Source organism: Vitis vinifera, chromosome 7, assembly GCF_030704535.1.
Source record: "Vitis vinifera cultivar Pinot Noir 40024 chromosome 7, ASM3070453v1".
Lineage (NCBI taxonomy): Eukaryota > Viridiplantae > Streptophyta > Magnoliopsida > Vitales > Vitaceae > Vitis > Vitis vinifera.
The window spans coordinates 7,235,359-7,259,767 of NC_081811.1; the positions used below are offsets into that span (position 1 = coordinate 7,235,359).

General features: G+C 33.2%; 4 protein-coding genes across 4 annotated transcripts; all 4 read left to right on the forward strand.

The window, feature by feature from the left end:
- Positions 1-4,211: 4,211 nt before the first annotated feature.
- On the forward strand, positions 4,212-5,384 carry LOC100264327 (uncharacterized). Its single transcript, XM_002278017.5, has one exon. The coding sequence runs from the start codon at positions 4,212-4,214 to the stop codon at positions 5,382-5,384; it is 1,173 nt and encodes a 390-aa protein (XP_002278053.2).
- Positions 5,385-8,042: 2,658 nt separating this feature from the next.
- Positions 8,043-9,143, forward strand: LOC100266863 (transcription termination factor MTERF9, chloroplastic). The gene has a single exon (XM_019220921.2). It carries the CDS (start codon positions 8,043-8,045, stop codon positions 9,141-9,143), a length of 1,101 nt encoding a protein of 366 aa, XP_019076466.2.
- An 8,148-nt stretch (positions 9,144-17,291) lies between these two features.
- LOC100244540 (transcription termination factor MTERF9, chloroplastic-like) lies at positions 17,292-18,497 on the forward strand. The gene has a single exon (XM_002271592.4). The coding sequence runs from the start codon at positions 17,292-17,294 to the stop codon at positions 18,495-18,497; it is 1,206 nt and encodes a 401-aa protein (XP_002271628.1).
- Positions 18,498-21,910: 3,413 nt separating this feature from the next.
- On the forward strand, positions 21,911-23,080 carry LOC100249689 (transcription termination factor MTERF2, chloroplastic). Its single transcript, XM_002271564.3, has one exon. The coding sequence runs from the start codon at positions 21,911-21,913 to the stop codon at positions 23,078-23,080; it is 1,170 nt and encodes a 389-aa protein (XP_002271600.3).
- Positions 23,081-24,409: the final 1,329 nt, after the last annotated feature.

Genomic DNA, 24,409 nt, shown 5'->3' on the forward strand with positions numbered 1-24,409 from the left:
ATCATTCTTCCCTAGGTGTTGCTTTATTTCCGGCACATCAGTCTTTGCATAATTTTGATAATTGTCTTAACCAACTTCTGCTGGTGGTAACATCAAACAATTTCTTCTTTTCGTTTTGTTTATGATGGACAGTACATGCCTTACAGCTTCATGGAGATATGTATTCAATGATGAAACAAAAAAGTGGGTATGAAAACCCCAAAAGTTTTGTATGGGTTGTTTCTAAAGTTTGGTTTGCAGATGGCCCTGGTATTGAGTATGTATCATCCTTCTTCCCTCCATGGGAAGTGTCCTGTAGGGAACTAAAAGGCGTGTTTCGTTTTGCTTTTGCCAATCAATATATGAATTTAGCTGCATTTACTAGTTTTCATTATGTTTGCAGTTAGTGAAATGGTGGTTAAACCAAGTTTCTGTTGGGGGCTATTAAGCAGTTCAAAGCAGAAGAGCTTCAGAGCATGTTAGCATCCAACTCCCAAGTTATAGATACTCCTCTTTACTTGATGAATTTGCTTGCATGTTGTTCCTACTTCCTCCTACATACTTGACCAATGCTCGATTTCTTGTTCCTACTTCCTACATACTTGACCAATGCTCTCGATTTCTTGTCCCCTATTTTTCTTTCAGTATATAGAACTACTTGTGTTATATGGTGAAATTAGTCCATCTCTCTTATGCGGTCTTCCCTCCTTTGTACCTTTGTATTTAAAGATATTACTGATGAGGCCTAATCTTCTCTTGAGAAATGTTGAACAAAGGATTTAGTTGCAAGTTTCTTTCTTGCGTTGATGTGAAACCAAAATCTTCAATGCAAGAAAAGGGGGGGGGGGGGTAATTACATAGAGGAGGATGTGTGGTTTGAATTTTAGAAGGGATTGAGACCAATTTTCTAAACAAAGCCCCACAAGGGGAAGCTAAGCTTCAACAAGGTCAAGTGATTCTAACCACCTGCTGCAACCCTTGTCCCAAATGATTCAACATGGTTTCATTTCATTTAGTAGGTCCTTTCTTGCCATCCTATCCTTCATATTTGTATTAATCTTTATTTGGAAGATTTCTTTTGTTTATTTCTTTATTTTTCGGTTACAGAACTTAAGGAATGAAGGTGTGAAGATGAGATTTGGTTGAGAAAGCATCCTGTGAGTATGAATATTATTGATAGGGGAATGGATTTCTTTGTGAACAAGATGGCTTGTTAGACACCTTCCATTGCTAATACAATGCTTCTGTTTCTCAGTTTTGGAAATAGGATCATCTTTGAGTAGTTGAGTTGTTAAAGTTCTGCTGGGGAAGATGCTTGGTGATGAGAGATAATTGTTTAATTGTTGTATTAGTAAAAATGGATTTTGGTAGGGGCATTATCCTCCATCATTGCCTGCATCTGCTCATGATTGTAGCATCAAAGTGCTTTTGTTTTCGGTTTACTGGTTTTTTTGGGAGGAGTAAAGTCAAAGATTATGTTTGGTTTCGGAAAGTACTAAGCAAAGAAAAAAAAATTGTTACAAAAAATTATTTTCATGTTTAGTTTCTTTGTGGAAAATAAGAAAATAAAAAAAAAAATCAAATATAAATCAAAGTAATTAGAAATGTATATATTTAAAAAAAAATTTGGCATATAAATAATTTATTAAATTTTATATCTATATTTTTTTTTTTTTACTTTCCTTTTCCTTTTATTTTTCTTCTTTATTTTCTTTTTGTGGTATTTTTTCTTAACTTTTGTATAACCAAATAAACTTTTAAATTAATAGGACATTACTATTGAGTCAATGATAACACCCTTGGGTTCATGTAATTTCATACCAAAGAAAATAAAATATAATTTAAATTAATTTAAATTTTATATAAAAGAATTATAAATAAATAAAATAAGTTTAAAATGATATATAAAATAATTTATTGACATAAGTGTAATTATAAATTTTATATGTAATTATAAATACATTTACTTGAATTTATTTTGGTTATGTGTAATTATAAATACATTTACTTGAATTTATTCCTTTTAAGAGATAAAATGCAATGATAAGAATTAGTTTTTAAATAATATAATGTTTTGATTTATTTTTATATTATTTAAAATTTTAACATTCTTGTTTTATGGAAAATGGTGTAAAATAGATTGCTCAAAGCTTATTAAAAAAAACTAAAAATTGTTTCCAAAATGAATTTTGATAATTTATTTACTTTTATTTATTTATTTTTTAGGTTTTGGCTGAATACACTAAACCTTCGTATTTTTTAGGAAGGTGAAGATGAGTGAAAATAATAAATAAAAAAGATATAAAAGATAGAAATTTCAAAAGCACTAGGGTTAGGTAACTCGATATTATGGACATATCGGGATATTTGAAAAATATTGATGGATATTTTGATACAAAATATCAATAAAGTAAAAATTAATCAAAACTTATGAAAGTGTTAGGAAAAACACTAAAAAAATTATATAAGAAGTAATAATAAACATTTTAAAATTGTTTATCATGAGTTATATATTTTCAACATTTTTCAAATCAAATGCAACCATAGATTTTCAAATTCTATGTAATTTATTATTAAAAACACAAAAATCAAGAGTTAAATACAAAAAAAATATATAATTTTGTAAATAAAATTATAAATATTTTTAAACAAAAAAATAATTACACATATATTATAAAGTAGATAAATTTTCATTTTAGTATTAAATGTTTGGTCTTATCATTGAATACCTCAAATTATATCATTTATATATTAATTTCTTTGACATAAACGACTTGAATATATGTATTGTTACTTCTTTTGTTATGTCTTGGTATCCATCAAGATGAGATTTTTTTCATTTAATAGTATCATTGAATTACATCAACCTTAATTTCAATACTAAGATGAACTATTATAGTGTAATACGTATAAAGGTCATATGACATTTACTAAAGCCAATTAAGTACTTAATGTTATTTAAATATTGAAGGTATACTAAATAAATTTGTATTTCACAAGATATTATTATTGCATATCATGCTTATAACAATTTATTCGTCAAAACAACTTCCACATATATATATTTCATTTATCATCATAATTTCTATTTCATCGGATTTTTTGTTAAAGTTTTCATTGATACATCTATAAAATTCGACTATCAATTTATTCGTAAAAATCAATATATTTTATTCTTATGTAAATGTATGATGCATGTAAGGATGACAATGAGATGTGTTTTTTGAGTACGTATCTCAACTTGTCTTTAATGAAATAAGTTTGAAATCTAAATAAATGAGTTATGACGAGTTTGAGATTTTTTTTTAAATCTGAGACAGGTTCAAGATTGGTTCAAGTATTATTATACCCCATTCTATTTTGCTTTGCCCCACAGGATTATATATAAATTTAATTTAATTTAATTTTAAAATTTTATTTTTAATATATAATAATAATATACTTTTTAATAAAATAAGTTATAAAAATTATAATATTTTAATTATTTATAAAATATATTTATTTTTATGTAATAAAAAAATTTAATAATTTTTTAAAACAATAAAAAGAAAAGTTAAATTGGATGGGTAAAAATTATTTTGAACAAAGGCCAGTGTTGAGATGGGGCAATTTGTCCTCAATCCTACCCGTTGCCATTGGGACGTGTGTAATTATGAGTAATATCGGGGGTGTTCATGGAATTTTCAAAAACCCCACGATGAGTAGATTGGGGTTTGGGGGGGGGGGGGGGGGGGGGCGCCACAGGATTATATATAAATTTAATTTAATTAAATTTAATTTAATTTAAAATTTTTATTTAATAAAATAAGTTATAAAAATTATAATATTTTAATTATTTATAAAATATATTTATTTTTATGTAATAAAAAAATTTAATAATTTTTTAAAACAATAAAAAGAAAAGTTAAATTGGATGGGTAAAAATTATTTTGAACAAAGGCCAGTGTTGAGATGGGGCAATTTGTCCTCAATCCTACCCGTTGCCATTGGGACATGTGTAATTATGAGTAATATCGGGGGTGTTCATGGAATTTTCAAAAACCCCACGATGAGTAGATTAGTATTGAGAGAAAAAGGGGGGGAAATTTGAGCTTGGAAAAATAGATTTCTCCATAGAAGGTGTTGAAGGGAATTGCAGGAAAAGGATACATTGCTGTAGTGCAGACGGAATCCGATCAAGGTTTAGAGCTATACAATTCTGAAATTGGTGAGAAACAAAGCTTCCTTTACAAATGTGTATTAATTTTATCTGTAAGAGACTAGGGTTATTCCCAAAAAGGTGGCAAGTGGTGGCAGATTCCACAGCCCAACTGCATTTTCTTCGAAATCCAACTCCATTTATCATCAGAAGTTTCTCAGCATCCAACCAGCATTCTTTCACAGTGTCTTACCTCGTAAACTCATGTGGGTTGTCACCAGAAACTGCTATTTCTGCATCCGGGAAGATACACTTTGAAAACCCTAAAAACCCTGATTCTATTCTCGCTCTTCTCAGAAACTCTGGATGCACCAACACCCATATCACCAAAATTGTAACCAAGCTTCCTTCACTGCTCTTGGTCAATCCTGAGAAGACCCTTTTGCCCAAACTCGATTTTTTTGGTTCTATGGGCCTTTCTGGTGCTCGTCTCGCAAGCATTCTCTCTTCTGAGCCAATTGTCTTGATGAGGAGCTTAGAAAACGCTCTAATTCCCAAGTATAATTTCCTCAAGAGTTTACAGATCAGTAATGAAGATGCCATAAAGATTCTCAAGAGTTCATGCTGGATTTCTTGTGGAAATCTGGAGAGGATCATAGCTACCAATATAGCAGTTATGAGAGAAATCGGAGTTCCCATATCCCATATCTCAGTTTTAGTGGCACGTTATCACACAATCTGCCAAAGAAGTGATAAATTCAGTGAAAATGTCAAGAAGGTTGTGGAAATGGGATTTAATCCTTTGAAATTTGCCTTCGTGAATGCACTCCAAGCAGTCTGTCAAACGACTGAATCAACTTGGCAACAAAAAATGGAGATGTATAGGAGGTGGGGTTGGTCTGAAGATGAGATTTTGTCGGCATTCAGAAATCGTCCACAATGTATGCAATTGTCTGAGAAGAAAGTTACCAAGGTGTTGGATTTCCTTGTGAACAAAATGGGTTGGCGGCCTGCAGTTGTTGCTAGGGCACCAATCGCTATCTGCCTCAATTTTGAGAAGAGGGTTGCTCCAAGGTGTTCAGTGGTGAAAGTTCTGTCATTGAAAGGGTTGATAAAGAAGGATCTGAAGTTAGGTACTTTTCTGAATCTCCCTGAGGGGGATTTCCTGGATAAGTATGTAATCAAATATCAGGATGAAATTCCTCAGTTACTAGATGTATATCAAGGGAAGGTGGGTTTTGTGGAGCTAGGATTTGGATCTTCTTAGATAGCGTTGTTCAATTGCTGTATCAACGTCTGCTGAGAAGTACTAGTGAACATGTTCTTCAACAAACCCTTGTGGATGTAAGAATACAGGCAATTTATTGCTTGCCACCTGCTCATGGCTTGAGATTCCAAGTACTTGATCTCTTACAATTACAATTTTCCCTGTTTTTTTTCCAGGCATTTCCTAATTGATTTTGCTTTTCTATCTATTCCCTGAAGCCTGCAACTTAATAAGTTGATTTTGATATCCATTCCAGATCCCTGGTTCATCTTGGGAAATTGCTGCACCACCAGTTTTAGTTTTCCTCTGTTTATGGAAAATGCAAAACGCTTCCCGCTTTAATTCATTTTCAATTTTCTCTATCTGTTCCCATGCTTTGTCCAATTATTTTGATAATGAACATTTCTCAAAATTTTCACAGATTTCAGGCTTCTTGTAGCGATGTAACAGCGGAGGAAAGCTACCTTGATGAACAAATCTGAGTCCGAGTTATCTAATTGTATCATTTTATAGTAAGCAATGATTATATTTATATCACACTCAATACTTCCTTCTTTTTTCTTTTTCTTTTTCTTTTTTCTACTTTTGAATAGTACATTGGCCTACAAGATTCTAACTCTGACTCAAACTCATCTAAGGAAATTTGGGGTTCTCATGCACCTCTGAGATCTCGATGTTTTCACTTGTGAAGCAGTTTGGGGAAATATTTTAACTATTGACATGTTAACGAAGACGGGGTGGTTGATGGTTAATAGACGTAGTCTCTACAAAGAGAGAAGAGTAGGAAGGTATCTTGATTTATTGTGAAAGGACAAAGAGGCCGTGGATAAACTTTTAGCAATCTCTGGTGTATTCCAGTGATTGTGAGAAATTTGCTTCTTGAGCTTATGGTTTTAAGAGATTGAATAAGAAGAGACGGCACATTTTACAGATGGCTCCCCTGTGTTGGATTTGGGAAATTTGTCAGTACTTGAATTTTTAAACAGTCTTGAACTACGTTTTATAATATTTTATGAAATATTGTTAGTTTTTGTAATATTTGAAAGGTAAAAATTATCAAAGTATTAGAAAAATAAGAAATGCTTTATAAAATCATTGAAAAACGTAGTCTTAGTTATTGGTAGTGTGGTTTTTGTAGTTGTTTCCTATTTGATTTTTATTTTCTTCCTTTGTTTTTGTATATACTTCTAGGATGTGTTCCTCATTTAGGATGGCAACGTGCAGGTTCAAGATGGGTCATCCCATCCCATTTATTCAAACTATTTCTCATTTTCGTCCTATTAAAAAAACTAAATAGGATGATGTAGAACAAGATAAAACCCGAACCAATCCCGTCTCAGGTTTTTAAAAAAAATCTCACTCATTTATATAAATTTCAAACTCGTCCTCACCATCCTTACCCTCATTTGGTGCTCTTGATAGATTTATTTTGTATATGCCTAAAAAAAATAAAAAAATAAATTATCAATTTCTCTTCGTATCATCTTGTAAACCGGCATCTTAATAAATTATTCATTGTTCTAAAGACTAAAAATTTCCATTTCTATGTTTCTCTTAACCTTTTTTCATATTTTTTTTTAATATATGATATCTTTTACGTAGGATTTGAATAATTTATTTACTTATTATTCAATTTCTATACTTGAAAAGATATATCTGTTAGGGTTCAAAGAATTTTTTCTATAACTTAGAAATTTGAAAAGCTTTCGCCATTGGATTGCATCTAATTGACAAAAGCCTATGTCTTTTCTCCCTTTGAAAAGATGTGATTGTGTTCTTAAAATCTATAATCGAATCTTTTTCACATTTTCTACTCCTTTGTACGTGTTTATCAAAGATGTCTCATGTATCTTTTGTTGTAATTGAATATGCAATTTTCTAAAAAATAGGGAGTTTTAATAATTGTCTATAACTTTGTAAATGATTTTCATTCGTTCCTACTTTTATCTTATGATTTCATTTAATTAAATTTCATCACATATATTTAACTATCGGCATGAAAATTTTAATGAGTACTAATTTGATAATTTGGTATTTTTACATAAAAATATTTACTAATTGTCTTCATTGTTTTTTCCCCGAGTTTTGCTTCATGGATGAATTTATGTTAGATGGGAACAAAATACCTCATCAATAATAATTTTATTCAAAATATCAAAATATTTAGATTTTCTCTACTATAATCAAAATTATAAATAACAAAAAAACTCAATTTAATCTTTTATAATATTTATAATATAAATTATTCTATATAATAATATTTATATTATTTTAAAATTTGTCTTATTTATTATTTAAATTTTGGTATAAATTTATTTGAATTATTATCTTAAAATGTCTCAATGTAAGGAATTCTATTCATGGATGTTACATATTTACATTTGGCTTAAATGAATATTACGTTCCACATTTGAATTATTTTTAGAACACAGTATTTTCTCGGTTCTATGATTCTATCACCGTTGGGGGAAGAGGCAAAGTTCTGCGATCCGTTTGTTTCTGTAGAAAACAATTTTGGGACAAATTTTCTAGAGGAAAGTTTTTAGGGATGGCCGATATTGGTGAGTAATATAAAGCTTGTCCTGAGAAATGTGTAGTATTTTCCTCTGTGGAAGAACAGGGTTACCCCCAAGTTGGAGGCGCATTGGGGGAGCGGCAATGACCCAGCTGCATTTTCTGGGGAATATTACTCCATTTGTTATCAGATGTTTCTCGTCGTCCAAACAACATTCTTTTACAGTTTCTTACCTCATGAACTCATGTGGGTTGTCCCCAGAAACTGCTATTTCTACATCCAAGAAGGTGCAATTTGAAAACCCTGAGAACCCAGACTCTGTTCTTGCCCTTCTCAGAAACCATGGATGCACCGATACTCATATCTCGAAAATCGTATCCAAGCATCCTCTACTGCTCTTAGCCAATCCTGAGAAGACCCTTTTGCCCAAACTCCAGTTTCTTGGTTCTGTAGGCCTCTCCCATGTGGATCTCGCAAAGGTTCTCGCTTCAACCCCAAGTATCTTGCGTATGAGCTTGGAAAAGACTCTAATTCCTACTTATAATCTCCTCAAGGGTGTGGTCATCGGTGATGAAAATGCAGTAAAGGCTCTGACGAAGCAGTGCCGGATTTGTTGTGGAAATGTGGAGAAGACCATTGCTCCTAATGCCACGCTTCTGAGAGAAATTGGAGTTCCCATGGCGCATATCTCATTCTTGGTTACTAATTATCCTACACTGTGCCAAAAAAGGGATAAGTTCAGTAAAACTGTAAAGAAAGTTATGGAAATGGGTTTTAATCCTCAGAGACTGCTCTTCGTGAATGCACTCCAGGTGATTTGTCAAATGTCTGAATCAACTTGGGAACAGAAGATAAATGCCTATAAGAGGTGCGGTCTGTCGGAGGATGAGATTGTGTTGGCATTCAGAAATCATCCCATATGTTTCCAATTGTCTGAGAAGAAAATCATGAGCACCATGGATTATATTGTGAACATGGGTTGGCAGCCTGGAACCATTGCCAGGGTCCCAGCAGTTCTCTTTTTCAATTTGGAGAGGAGGATTGTTCCCAGATGTTCAGTGGCGAAAGTTCTGTTATTGAAGGGGTTGGTAAAGAAGGATTTGTGTTTAGGCACTTTTCTGAAGCTCACTGAGAGGGCTTTCATAGATAGGTTCATCATCAAATATCAGAAGTATGTTCCTCAGTTGTTAGATGTATATCATGGAAAAGTGGGCTTTCAGGAACTTGGCCTTGTATCCCAATGAAGCAGTAGCAGCATTTGGACTTTGCTATTGCAAGTAACTATCATTCCTTCTCTACTTTATTTTTGCATATTTGATTGCACCATGTCAACTTTACAGTTCCAACTAACTATTCTTCCTTCTTTAGACTCCTACTGAGTTTCCAACTCATTGGGTTTACTTGATTCCAGTGGAGTTGCAGTTTTTTTGAGTGTTGAAAATGTAATTGCTCTGAGCAGCTTTTGAAGTTCAGGGTGAAACTCATGTGTGGGGCCGGGTTGAAAACCCCTATTCCTTGATGGATGGTCTTTTAAAGCTGAATCAATTATATATGAATTTGGCTGCATGTTCTCTGTTAAGTTATAGTCATTAGGTGTGAGTGACATGATACATAGTAGGGGGACCAAGGCCTGCAATAAGGAGTACTCACAAGACTCACCCTAAATCCCGGCCTGCATAAGTATGGAAAGGGCCATGCTTGGAGGAGGTGCTGGGTTGCCCTACAGAGATCATCTTCGCAGGGTTTGAGTCATCCTCGGCTGACCCCTGGGCCATCCTTAGAATAACTGAGCTGAAGTTAAATTGAGGTTTAACCTGAGTACATTCCTTTACAACGAATGCATTCCCTCTACTTATATCTTCTTCTCACACATTGCTTGCACCTCAGCACTGATCTAGGCCACCTTCATCCGCCCCCTTGAATTTTTTAAATCCAACTCTAATTCAAGTTCAAACCCTAGCTCTGGTCCACTCTAGTTCATGCCCACTCTAGCTCTAGCTCAAAGGTCTAAATACTTATAAATTGAAAATAACTGTTTATCCAAATCCACCGGTGATAATTTCAACTTTAATTAACTCACTTTGATTCATTCTAATGCTACAAGAAGTTTTTATTATTCTACTTTACAAGATCTCCTGTGAAATCATCTAATTCAGTACAAACTTATATGTAGGAATAAATCATCTATACTCTTTTGAGTTTATGATACATTTATATCTACCAATCATTCACAAAATTGATTTCCCAATCTCACTGGATCAATTCATGGTGGGCAGTTCATGCTGTATCATTCTTGTAGAGGGTGGCATACACATTAGATTTAGATGTGTTTGTTGGGGACACCCACCATTTCGAATGCCCCTTCTCTCATCTCCAACTACCACAACTTTAGCAATTGGTTCGGCATGCCAGCATGAACCCACCTACAGTAGCCTTTCACAATCACACTTCACTTCTGATAAAACCATTTCCATGCTCATCCTCACCTAAAACCCTTAGAAAACTATTATTATCAGTTTCTTTCACTATATTTATCATTTAGCTCGAGGCTTTTAATTAATCCCAATCTCAATCACATCTACTATATCCGATGCAATATCCCACATTAGATAGAGAGAAAAAAATTGTGTATGGATATAATTAATCGTGTATACCAATAATATCATGTATACATATCTTAAAGTCATACAAGAGGGAGCAAGATATTAGTGGTGAGGCTTTGCTCGTCGAACCCTACAATACCTTGGAACACAAAGTCATGCTTGCAAGGGGGTGACAATATCTACACAACAGAAATATTTCTATATCTCATATTTGGTTTTACCATAAAAAAAAATAGTAAAGAAAGTCAAGTATGATTAAAATGAATAAGAAATTTATATATTTTTAAATTATTTAATCTTTATATATGAGAGTTGAATAAGTTAAATGAGTTTGAAGTAAAATATAAAAATAATTTATTGAATTTAAATTATTTTTTATTTTCTTTCACTTTTTCTTTCATTCTACCTTTCTTTTCCATTTTCTTTCATTTGCATATTCCCTAAATTTTTCGACAACCAAACATAATTTAGGAATCTTTTAACTTTTTTTTTTCTTCAGAAGGACGCTGAGTTATAGTTGCATTTTCTTACAAAAAAAAAAAAATTAAACACACAACACACAAATAGTGGTCAGTGAGTTGACACCAATGAGAAGCAACTTGAATCATTATAAATAATCAAAATTTTCATAAATATCCTACTAATGACATATATATAAGTAATCTTGATTCATATTCAACTAAAAAAATATGTATTAAAAATTTGCAATAAGAAAATCAATAGAAAATTTCAACTTGCATCGAACACCAGTATCAAATTTTTTAATAAGATGAGTAACATTTATTGAGTAATATATCATATAAAAAAACATATGTTACAAATATTAAAACAATCAGACTTTCTTTGCCTAATTATTTGACTTTTTGGTATGCCAAATGAATAGGAGAATAACAAAGAAAAAATTCACTAGCATATAAATAGATTACAATGAATTCATTAATATGCAAATTTTTTCAACATTGTTTATCTTCAAATAGTCCTAATGAATCCTTAGCAAAGCTTTATAAGCTTTGTATACTCTCCATGTATTGATAGATGGTATCCCAAACTCTATTATCATTGGACATTACAAGTCATGTTAGAAGCTTTACCTTGTAATTAGTCATCTTCCTTTGGAAATTGCAAGAAAACATTTTTATGTTATTATCAATATATCATGTCTCATATCACAAGATTGCCAATTATTTAATATGAAAAGAATATACAATTATATTATATAATGTGTAAATACCAATGCCAAAGGAATATAAAAAGACACTTCTAACACTAATATTTTTTATTATAAATTCAGTTACAACATAAATCCACTACTAACAACAAAATTATACTAACACTACGATGCATTATAACATGATCTAATTTAAACATTTATAAGTTATTTATTTTTATAGAACTAATAGTTTTGGGTTATCATGCTATATTCCGTAACATGCCTGATTACTACTCAAAAACCACATATTTTAGATACTAACTTTCATGAGTTTCACATCTTTTAAGTAGTAATTATGCCTAATATGCCCAAGTAATACATTGCTACCCTTGCAAGAGATTCTAATGGTTCTTTGTTGAGTTTTGGAGATATTTTAAGGTGATTTTTGAAGCATGGAGTGACAAATGGAAAATGGAATGGAGGAGGATACATAATGTGGATGAAGAGGAAGAGGAAATGCACTTGGACCAAGCTTTAGAGCTTAATTGAAGGTGGTGGAGATGGATTAAACATGAAGAAATGAGAGAAATTGCAAAGAGGATCCGGAATAGCATGATTTTCGATTTCGCACAGTCATGCGAAATGAAACAGAGAGAGTATGGCTGCAGCACATGAGGAAATTGTGAAGAAGTGATTTCGCATGACCATGCGAAATTTTCGCACAGTCATGCGAAACACTCCAGAAGAACGAAATTCCAGCTGATTGATTCTTCACTTCGCACCATCATGCGAGATCACTAGGGGCTCGTGCGAAAGTGCATTCTCTCCAGATTCCTTGATGAAGAAGCATCCAAAAGACCTCTAAAATGTTGCCAAGTGTCCTTTTTACCTTGGCCTATAAATAGAAACGGGATTTTCTCATTTAAGAACTTTTGATTCATTTTCTAATTGTAATAACTTTTCATACTTCTTCTCTCTATATACAATTCTCCACTTTCTTTCAGTTTCTCTTATTTTCTCGGTAGCCAAACATGTCTTGTGAGATTAAATCTCCAAGCATGAGTGGCTAAATCTCGTTTTTCTTGGAGGAGGGAGGATCTAGAGGCAAAATCTATGGTGAATTAGAGAATTGAGCTTGAATTGCTAAGGTAATTTGATCTAATTGATTGATTAATTGAAATTTGGGGATTTTTCTCTTCAAATTGTCTTGGATGATTACTACAATGCAAGCTAGGTAGATTCATCAAATTCTTAATGCTAGATTTGATGAGATTGAATAGTTGCATTGTGTGAATCATTGAAAGATAATTTAAGATGAATTGAATATATGATTCAAATTGATCTCTTAGATTAGATTACCTAATTTGAAGGGAAATTAGATCTAAATCTAAAGCTAAATCAAAAATCGGTTTAGATGAAAATTTAGGTTTTCAATCTAACTTGATGAAAATTAGATCTTAACACCTATTCACCATGGAAATTGCTCTCTAGAAAATCCTAACTCCGAGAATCTCACCTCTTATAAATTTTCTTCTCTTTTAAACTTCATTTTCAATTCAATTTGAATACATTGTTAATTTGGAATTTTATCATGCAATTTCAAGTTGATTTCACTTTATCACAATCATTTCTTATCATCTCATTCAAGCCTTAATCACCAAGAATAATCCATCCTTGTGGACGATACCTAAAAACCACTATGCTACAGTAGTTTGTACTAAAGCCACTTTTTGATCGAGTACAAATTGCTATAGAAGAGTGAATTAAGTTATAAATTTTGTTTTGATCCAACAAACGACAAAATCTGAGCGATCAATGCCTTATATCACAAACCAATCTTAAAATTCAAATAAAGTAACAATTTGAATTTGCAAGCCAAATAAACTCCCAATGATAATAATTGAAATATTAATTATATTAAAACAATTATGAAATGATTTTTTTTTACTTGGAAGAATAAATTTTATAGAAAATATAATTCATCTTCATTTCTAAGAGAAATTAAAATTATTATTATTTTCTTAAAAAGAACAAATTTATAATCACATCTACAAATGTTTTAATAGGCAAATCTATATCTCATTTATTTTCTTCTAATGATGTAAAAAAACTATTTCCATAAAGGAACATCAATATAAGAAATTTCCTTATGTAATATTAGTACAGCCTAGTTAGAAATGAGTCCTTAAAAACATGACATGATGTAATAAACATGTAGATTTTTATTATTTATTTAATAAAGTTCCAGTTCACTTTTATCTATCATATTTTCATGCATTATGCTTTATAAGCACTCTTATTTGTATCTTTTGCATTGTACTATATTTGAGTGTATTAAGAGTTGTATAGAAGATCCAAGTCACAAGTTCCTTGCAAATAAATTACTTGTTCACAATTAGTTCGTGGGTTTAGGTAACCCATTAGAGAATGTAATGCACCACCTTTTGATTGGAAGAAGGGTTGGTTTTTACTATCAAAATGAGTTTCTTATGATGAACGTATTAGTGTGTATGATTATATATTGATAAGACATACTGTGAGTCATAACTTAAGGCTATCAAGTAGTCATGATCTCACCAAGCTGCTTCATTATGTTATTTTTCAACCTTGAGAGAATATTGAACTTATGCTAAATTTAATAGTGGCTTTAACTTACGGGTGAGATCGTAAGCTGATCATATATTCTCTATGAATTAGGTCATTGTTGATGGAAGTCATTAACAATTTGTATTCTCAATAGAGGCCTCATGATATCTTATAGGATTGAGATAGTGTGTCCCCTTAATGATCCTAAGGAGGTGTGTTCATGAAAACTATGACTATAGTAGTTCCTTAAGTGGAACTTGATATTAGCTCTTAGAGAGCTAAGACATGTTAGTTAAACGCACTATAGGAGGGTTTGTAACTCAAGGATAGTAGAGGTAGTCTTGAAAGACTGATAACTTTCATCTTGTTAGACTACAGACACTAGTGCATGGGGAGATTGAACGCAATGACTAGTAAGTCACGGACTTGAACACATGGTGTTTAGTTGTTATTTACATAAGATACTAAAGTTTAATTGATTCTTTGTAGTGGGATGTTGAATCAATTTCAGAATTGGATTATGAGAGAGTCAGTATTCCTATGAGTCCTAATGTTCCTCACTCTAAGTTCATATACTTTGTTGGCATGAGTTATAAGGGTCAGATTAACTCTAGGTTCACTTTTGTGCATAAGGGTGTTTTGGTAATCATGTAAGGTTATGCATGAGTAAGTGAACAAAGTCCTTAGATTTGACTAATTGATTAATTAGTAGGTCCTATTGAGTTAATTAATTAATTAAGACTCATTTTTTGCTAGATTAAGTGATTCAAGCCTTAGTGGTCTCAAATCACTTAAGCTTAGTGGAAAACCTAATAAATACCCTCTTAGAGGTTGGAGTTTCAATAACTTTTGCTAGAGAGTCGTCTTCTACTTCTAGAGAGAGAGTCATATCCTCTACTTTCTCTTCCATCCCCTACGAAAATGTGTTAAGATCAAGGTTCAAGTCATCGGACGGAAGAGTTTGGGTTCACGAGACTTCTGCAATTTCATTCTCAATCTTCACCGCATGGATTCGATTTGGGAACATTTAAATGTAAAATATAGTTTTTGTTAACACTTTCTGAATCCTTATAAAGTTTTTTCCACTATACATAAGATTTAGAAAAACCTAAGATAGTTTTGCATGTTCCTAACTTGATTTGAGTTTGGGAAACGGAGAGATCTAGGATTTTCCCATCAACCCTAAAATTAGCAATAGAGCCTAATTGGTAGATACATTTATAACTGATGAAAAAAATAATAATGATGACATAATTTTGATCATCTATACATATTAGAATTTGAAGTTCATTTATTATCATGCTAACTAATGCCCCCTTCATACATCTCAATGACCAATAACACATAAAACGATTATAAAAACCCATGCTGAATAAATAGAAAACAAGAGAATCAAAATTGAGTTATTATTTGTTCATATTGAGTTGTAAACCTTTGACAAGGATGAGAAAGCAAGAACGTAGAAGCAAAAACTTTACATGAAATGTTTTATTTTTATGTTTTTGAATTAACATGTTTGCATTAAAGTTTTCGCTAATACAACAAATTGGTATTAGAGTTCTAGATTGAAGATCTCTAAAAGAGTCAAAGATAATAGAACACATAAGACAAAGACAAAATGAATTTTAGTAAAAGTGGAGTTGATTACTCTCCTTGGAATGTGATACAAAGAGAGCGTATCATGTAGAGATTGAAGATTGACTTAATGGAATTTGGTCAAAGGTAAAGATTATTGGGTAGTGTCCTAAATTCTTAATTAATAATGGAATTTGGTCAAAGGTGAAGATTATTGGGTAGTGTCCTAAATTCTTAATTAATAAAGATTTTTTTTTATAAATAATATTGTGTAAAATATTTATTTAATTGATATATCATTGTAATATTATATTTCCTTATAGAATAAGGAAAGTTGTTAAAAATATCTTTATAAATATTCTAAGTCATTGGGGAAAAAAGTTATGAGATGAAGATGAGCTCCTAAATACTATATGAAGTGAATAGAGATGTGAGAAATAACAAGAAATATCCAATGATAAAGGAGGCTCGTGGTGGTTCAGGGTATGGATATAAGGAGTGAGGAAAAATCAATTTTAATGATCTTTGGTTAATTTTTATTTTTTAACTTGAACTCAATTTATATTATACTCAAGCTCAAGTTCAAAGAAACTCAATTTTATATTTTATAATATTTATAATTTATATTATTTTAAAAATATATTTTTTAGATTCTTAATAAAAAATAATAAATTATAATTATATTTTATGCTTTTTTATTTTTTTAGAAAAATAGATAATTTTATTTTAATATTTTTTTTTTATCATTATCTTGAAAATTTATCTTGTTTATTATTTAAATTTTGGTATCGAAGATGGTGTTGATTGATTATTAGTATAGGTGGAGTTTGATTCTTAATTGAAGTGGAGTTTGAGGTAGTGAACAACTTGACAAGTTGTAGTCATAGATATAGATGCTACTTTGATATTCATGAATATGATATTCAACATTTTAACTTGAATTATTTTTTAGGATTAAAAGAATAAAATAACTCTCAATTTATAAACTTAACCCTTTTCAAAATAAAATATACTATCAAATTATTATTATTATTATTATTATTATTATTATTATTATTTTGTCGTAAAAATAGCTGTTTTTTTTTTTTTTATTTAAAAAAACCTACATGTACATCATGAAATGTTGAAGGGCACCTAAAACGGCTACATCACATCTGAAAGATGAGAAGTCGAAAGCGCTAACAGGGGAAGGGATGGGCATTCAAAACAAAATTAAATTTAAAAGTTTTTGGATGATTTCGTCTTTTAAAAAGAGTTCCATCTGGTTTTATGGCCTTCTGGTTTCCTGCATTTTTTTTTTCCTTCTTGGACGAAGTGTACCAAAACGCACTGCCTTTTCTAGGTTTTATGACCGTTGGGGAGGAGGCAAAGTTCTGCCATCTGTTTGTTTCTGTAGAAAACAATTTTGGGGAAAATTTTCTGCGGAAAGTTTTCAGGGATAGCCAACATTGGTGATCGTATAAAGCTTCTTCCGAGAAATGGGTAGTATTTTCCTCCGTGGAAAACTAGTGTTACTCCCAAGCTGGAGGCGCATTGGGGGAGCGTCAATGACCCAACTGCACTTTCTTGGGAATATTACTCCATTTGTCATCAGATGTTTCTCATCGTCCAAACAGCATTCTTTTACAGTTTCTTACCTCATAAACTCATGTGGGTTGTCCACAGAAAGTGCCATTTCTACTTCCAAGAAGGTACAATTTGAAAACCCTAAAAATCCAGACTCTGTTCTTACCCTTCTCAAGAACCATGGATGCAACGATACCCATATCTCCAAAATTGTAGCCAAGCTTCCTCTACTGCTCTTAGCCAATCCTGAGAAGACCCTTTTGCCTAAACTCCAGTTTCTAGGTTCGGTAGGCCTCTCCCATGTGAATCTCGCAAAGATTTTGGCTTCAAACCCAAGTATATTGCACAGGAGCTTGGAAAATAATCTAATTCCGACTTACAATCTCCTCAAGGGTGTGGTAATCGGCGATGAAAATGCAGCAAAGGCTGTCGTGAGGCATTGCTGGATTCCTAGTGAAGATTTGGAGAAGACCATTGCTCCTAATGTCAGGCTTCTGAGAGAAATTGGAGTTCCTATGGCGCATATCTCATTCTTAGCAACCTTTTTCTCTATACTGGCCCAAAAGAGTGATAAGTTCAGCAAAGATGTCAACAAAGTTATGGGAATGGGATTTGATCCTCAGAAAATGGTCTTCGTGAATGCACTCCATGTGATTTGCCAAATGTCTGAATCAAATTGGTATCAGAAGATTAAGACCTATAGGAGGTGCGGTCTGTCCGAGGATGAAATTATGTTGGCCTTCAGAAATCATCCTATATGTTTCCAATTGTCTGAGAAGAAAATCATAAGCACCATGGATTATCTTGTGAACATGGGTTCGCCGCCTGCAGCCATTGCCAGGGCCCCAGTAGCTCTCTTTTTCAATTTGGAGAGGAGGATTGTTCCCAGGTGTTCAGTGGTGAAACTTCTGTTATTGAAGGGGTTGGTAAAGAAATATTTGTGTTTGGGCACTTTTCTTAACCCCACTGAGAGGGCTTTCCTGGATAGGTTCATCATCAAATATCAGGAGGATGTTCCTCAGCTGTTAGATGTATATAATGGAAAAGTGGGCATTCAGGAACTTGGACTTGAAATGTATGAAGCAGTAGCAGCATTTGGACTTGGCCATTGCAAGTAACTACAATTCCTTGTCTACTTGAGTGTTACTCGAATTTCCTTCACATTAGGTTCACTTGATTTTTGCATATTAGCACCTTAAGAGTACATTTGATAGTGATTTTAGAAAGTATTTTTAATATTTTTAATACTTAAAATATAAAAAATTTCAAGTATTAAAAATATTAAAAACACTTCTAAGAATCATTGCTAAACACACTCTAACTCTAGTGGAGTTGCATTATTTTTTAGTGTTGAAAATAAAATTGCTCAATTAAGTCTCTAAAAGCAAGACATGATGTAACAAAGTTAGACTTAAGTATCCTCTTGCTATCCCAATGGTATATTGACATTGATTTAAACATTCGGTATATATCTCTTACATTGTATATGATTTAAGTGCATTAAGAGTTGTACAAATGATACAAGTCATGAATTCCTTATAAATAAATAAGTTGTCCATAATCGATTCATAGATTTGGGCAATCTAGTAGATACTGTAGTGCATCACCCTCTAATTGGAGGGATGACTTATCTTGGTCGTTGAGATGGTTTTCTATGGTGAGTACACTACTGTGATGCACACTGGACATGATCTACAATGAACCATGATGCAAGGCTACCAATTGCCATGATTCACCAAGTCATTATGCTACATGAACTCTCAACCTTGAGAGGATATTGAACTTGTGCAAAAGTTAGCAATTGCTTTGACATACGAGTGAAATCGTTAGTTGATCATATATTCCCTGTGGATTGGGACACTCTTGATGAAAGTTGGTAGCAACAAGTATTCTCAATAAAGACACTATAATATTTCATAAGATTGAGACAACGTGTCTTCTTAAGTGATTTAAAAGATTGATCATGAAATCTATGACACCATAGTAATTCTTTAAGTGGAATCTGACATATGTTTTTTATGAGTTAGAGTACATCATTTGATCACATAATAAGTGAGATCTAAAACTCAAGGATTGGTGAGGTAATCTTGATAGGTAATTGTTAGATTATTGACACTAGTTCATGAAGAGTCTGCATGTAGTGGATAGTAGGTTATAAACTCGAACTTTGTCTCATTGTTATTTACATAGGATACTAGAGTGCAATTGATTTTCTTTAGTGAAATGTTGAATCAACTTCAGAATTTTAAGGGAACCAGTACTCCTATGGGTCTTAGCGATCCCCACTCTAAGCTCATATACCACGATAACACGATTTATGAAGGTTGGATTAGTTCTAGGTTCAATCTTGTGCATAAGGGCATTCTTGTGATTATGCAAATGTTGCACAAGGGATAGTGAATAAGGTATCCGGATTGGACTAAATAATTAATTAAATCACTTTGTATGGTTAATTAATCAATTAGGACCCATTTTGGGCTAGTTTAAGTGACCTAAGCCTTGGCAGACTCAATTCACTTAAGCTTAGTAGGGGAACCCTATAAATACCCCTTTAGGGGTAAGAGTTTCCATTACTTTTGGTGAAAGTAGTCTTCCAACTCCAAAGAGAGAGAGAGAGAGAGAGAGAGAGAGAGAGAGAGAGAGAGTCAAATCATCATATAGAAGATCTTGAGTGTACAAAACCTTTAGGCATGTTCTTCACTAGGAGGAATTGATTTGGAAACATCCAAATCCAAGTATAAGTTTTTTCTCAACTAGGTCTTTATCTTAATATAGTTTTTGTAGTTATATGTTTATGTTACGATAGATTTAGAGAAGTCTAGGATAGTTTTACTTACACCCTACAAGATCCAGGGACATGGAATGAAGAAATTTGAATACGTCCAGCAGCTATGTCTTTAATTCTATTATTATCAACAAAGTTTATCTCAACATTCTTTCCTTTTGCCTTTTGTGAGACTTAGTATAGGTCAACTAAATGTTATGACGTACAATAGGTATGTAATCAAATACTCTTTTGTACTACATTTGTAATATTCATTCATGAGTTTGTTTACCTTGTATATCTTTCCCATTTTTTGATGATTTCGCTTCACTATTGTTCCACTTTTGGTGGTAGGTGGTATTTTTCCTCTGATGACCACCATAGTATTTGGAATTATGTTTGCCACAACCATGACTGTGTCGTTGACCATGTTCATGTCCACGACCACACCTAGAATCATGGGATGAGGTCACATTCGCTTCTAGGAATAGTATAAAGTCAATTAGATGAAATTGATGGTTTTTCAATAAAAACTCATTATTTTGTTTAGCAACAAGAAGACACGAAATCATTTCAAAATATTTGATAAATCTTTGCTCTCAATATTGTTGTTGTAGGAGCACATTCAAGGCATGGAGAATAGTAAATGTCCTTTTCAACAAATCTTCTTCAGTAACTTTCTCACCACAAAACTTCAATTGGAAGCAAATTTTGAATAATACAATGTTATATTCACTAAGAAACTTCAAATCTTGTAATCTCAAATGCATTCAATAATAACAAGTTTTGGACAATATTACAATCTTTTGGTGGTTGTATCTTTTTTAAATTGATCCAAAGAATAAAAGGGTTCTTTATTGTGAGATATTCATTTTTTAATCCTTCATCAATATGATGTTGAAGGAAAATTAATGCCTTTATGCGATTTTGCAGGAAAGCGTAATTACTTTCCTTAATGGTTTATCCAAGGTTTATGGTATCAAGATGAATTTCAACATTTAAAATCCATGATAAATAGTTTTTCCTTATATATTAAGAGTAACAAACTCAAGTTTTGTGAGATTTGATATTATTAGCATACATATATATATAACACGTTCATTTGGTAGAAGGTTTCCATTTCCAAAATAGAAAAAAGAATCCAAAATTATAAAATCCACATTGAATACGATAAACTCAAACTAATTAAGACCCTATGTATTTTTAGATCAAATGATAGTTCGAAAACAGTACTTTTCAATGATATAAGTGAGGGTGTAACTTGAGCAAATTAGCCCAAGCCAATTCGACGGTGAGCTATCTGATCAAGTTGACAATATAGATGCTACTTTGACCTCAATATGACATTTGATTGAATTATTTTTAAAAGGTTAATTTTGTTTTTTGATTTTTTTTTATTTGATTAAAACCATTAAATAATCCTAAGGAAATTTTCTTGGAAAAATAATCTTCACTTTTAAAACCTACAGGAATAATTCGAAATAGTGAAAGATATTTGTGGATGATGGATTAGATTTCAAGTTCTCAAGTGGGATATGGAGATGTTAGATGTAGAGGGATCTTTTCATCGACCAATTAGTTCTTTATTTTCTTCTTATACATACTGTGTACCAACACAGCCTTTTCTCAGTTCTATGACCGTTGGGGGGAGGAGCAAAGTTCTGCGGGCTGTTTGTTTCCATAGAAAACAATTTTGGAGAAATTTTTCACGCGGAAACTTTTCAGGGATAGCCAACGTTGGTGATCATATAAAGCTTGTCCTGAGAAATGTGTAGTAATTTCCGCCGTGGCAGACTAGGGTTACTCCCAAGCTGGAGGCGTATTGAGGGAGCGTCAATGACCCAGCTGCATTTTCTTGGGAATATTACTCCATTTGTCATCAGATGTTTTTCATCGTCCAAACAGCGTTCTTTTACAGTTTCTTACCTCATAAGCTCATGTGGGTTGTCCCCAGAAACGGCCATTTCTACATCCAAGAAGGTACAATTTGAAAACCCTAAAAACCCAGACTCTGTTCTTGCCCTTCTCAGAAACCATGGATGCACCGATACCCATATCTCCAAAATTGTAGCCAAGCTTCCTCTACTGCTCTTAGCCAATCCTGTGAAGACCCTTTTGCCCAAACTCCAGTTTCTTGGTTCTGCAGGCCTCTCCCATGTGGATCTCGCAAAGATTCTCGCTTCAACCCCAAATATTTTGTGTAGGAGCTTGGAAAAGAATTTAATTCCTACTTATAATCTCTTCAAGGGTGTGGTCATCGGTGACGAAAATGCAGCAAAGGCTCTCGTAAGGCATTGCTGGATTCCTTGTGAAAATTTGGAGAAGACCATTCCTCCTAATGCCGCGCTTCTGAGAGAAATTGGAGTTCCTATGGCGTATATCTCATTCTTAGCAACCTTTTTTACTATACTGGCCCAAAAGAGTGATAAGTTCAGCAAAGATGTCAATAAAATTATGGAAATGGGATTTGAACCTCAGAAACTGATCTTCGTGAATGCACTCCAGATGTTTTTTCAAATGTCTGAATCAACTTGGAAACAGAAGATGAAGGCCTATAGGAGGTGCGGTCTGTCCGAGGATGAGATTATGTTGGCCTTCAGAAATCATCCCTTATGTTTCCAATTGTCTGAAAAGAAAATCATGAGCACCGTGGATTATCTTGTGAACATGGGTTGGCAGCCTGCAGCCATTGCCAGGGTCCCAGTAGCCCTCTTTTTCAATTTGGAAAGGAGGATTGTTCCAAGGTGTTCAGTGGTGAAAGTTCTGTTATTGAAGGGGTTGGTAAAGAAGGATTTGTGTTTAGGCACTTTTCTGAAGCTCACCGAGAGGGCTTTCATGGATAGGTTCATCATCAAATATGAGAAGGATGTGCCTCAGTTGTTAGATGTATATCATGGAAAAGTGGGCATTCAGGAGCTTGGCCTTGTAACCGATTGAAGCAGTAGCAGCATTTGGACTTGGCCATTGCAAGTAACTACAATTCCTTGTCTACTTGAGTGTTACTCTGATTTCCATCACGTTGGGTTCACTTGATTTTTTGCATATTAGCACCTTAGCTCCAATGGGTGAAACTCTGGGTAGCTTTTCAAGTTCATGAAGGGTGAAACCCATGTGTGGGAACTGGGAAGGGGGCTTGAAAACAACCCCTATTCCTTGATGGGGATGGTCTTTTAAGGATGAATAAATTATGTATGAATTTGGCTGCATTTTCTCTGTTACATTATATTCACTGTGTCTGTGTGTGAGTGACATGATGCCTACTGGGGGTTCCAAGGCCTGCAGTAAGGAGCACTCACAAGGTTCACCCTAAATCCCAGCCTGCAGGATTAAGGAAAGGGCCATGCTTGGAGTAGTGCTGGGGTGCCCTCCAGAGGCCATCTTTGCAGGGTTTGAGTCCTCTGGCTCCTGGGCCATCCTTAGATTACAATAACCGTGCTGAAGTTCAATTGAGTTTTAACCTGAGTCATATCAAATAGCATACCTTTACAGAAAATAGGTCCACTTTACTTATCTTCTTCCTCACTCGTTGCTTCCACCTCAGGACTTATCTTAGCCACCTTCATCCACCTCCTTCCGGTACCCTGTCTTTCACTGGTTACATCCCTTATTCGGGTCCCTGGATTATATAATTTTTCCTGCACCCATCAGAGGCATATTTACTGATGAGATTAAAAATTTGTTATCCCTTTAGGAACCAAAATAAACTACTATCAACTCATCTAAGAGCTATGAATACGTCTAAACTGAGAGTCACTGTTCATCCAAATCCACCATGGATAATTTCTACTTCAACTCACTTTAATTCAGTGCTACAAGAAGGAAGTTTTTATTTTTCTACTTTACAAGATTTCCTATAAAAAAAAAAAATCATTTAATTCAGGCCAAATTAATATGTAGGAACGAATCAATCATGCAATTTTGAGTTCAATATATTTATATCTATGAATCAAATTCATGAAAATTGATTTGAGCTTTTAGTCTCCTAATCTCATTGGATCAATTCATGGTGGGCACTCCATATTAGATTTAGATGTGTTTGTTGGGGACACCCACCATTTTGAATGTCCCCCATCTCATCTCCAACTACAACCACTTTGCAATTGGGTCAGCATCCCAATTTGAACCCATCTCATCTCCAACTACATATGCACTTCATGAGCCATTACCTCATCCTCACCTAAAAACCCTTAACTATATCTATCAACGAGGTTGAGGCTTTTAATCAACCCCAACTCCAGTCACAACTATTGTGATATCACTGAAGAA

Excerpts from the sequence above, each read along its gene's own strand:
- LOC100266863 (XM_019220921.2), top strand. The coding sequence starts at position 8,043 with ATGACCCAGCTGCATTTTCTGGGGAATATTACTCCATTTGTTATCAGA.
- LOC100249689 (XM_002271564.3), top strand. The coding sequence starts at position 21,911 with ATGTGTAGTAATTTCCGCCGTGGCAGACTAGGGTTACTCCCAAGCTGG.
- LOC100264327 (XM_002278017.5), top strand. The coding sequence starts at position 4,212 with ATGTGTATTAATTTTATCTGTAAGAGACTAGGGTTATTCCCAAAAAGG.
- LOC100244540 (XM_002271592.4), top strand. The coding sequence starts at position 17,292 with ATGGGTAGTATTTTCCTCCGTGGAAAACTAGTGTTACTCCCAAGCTGG.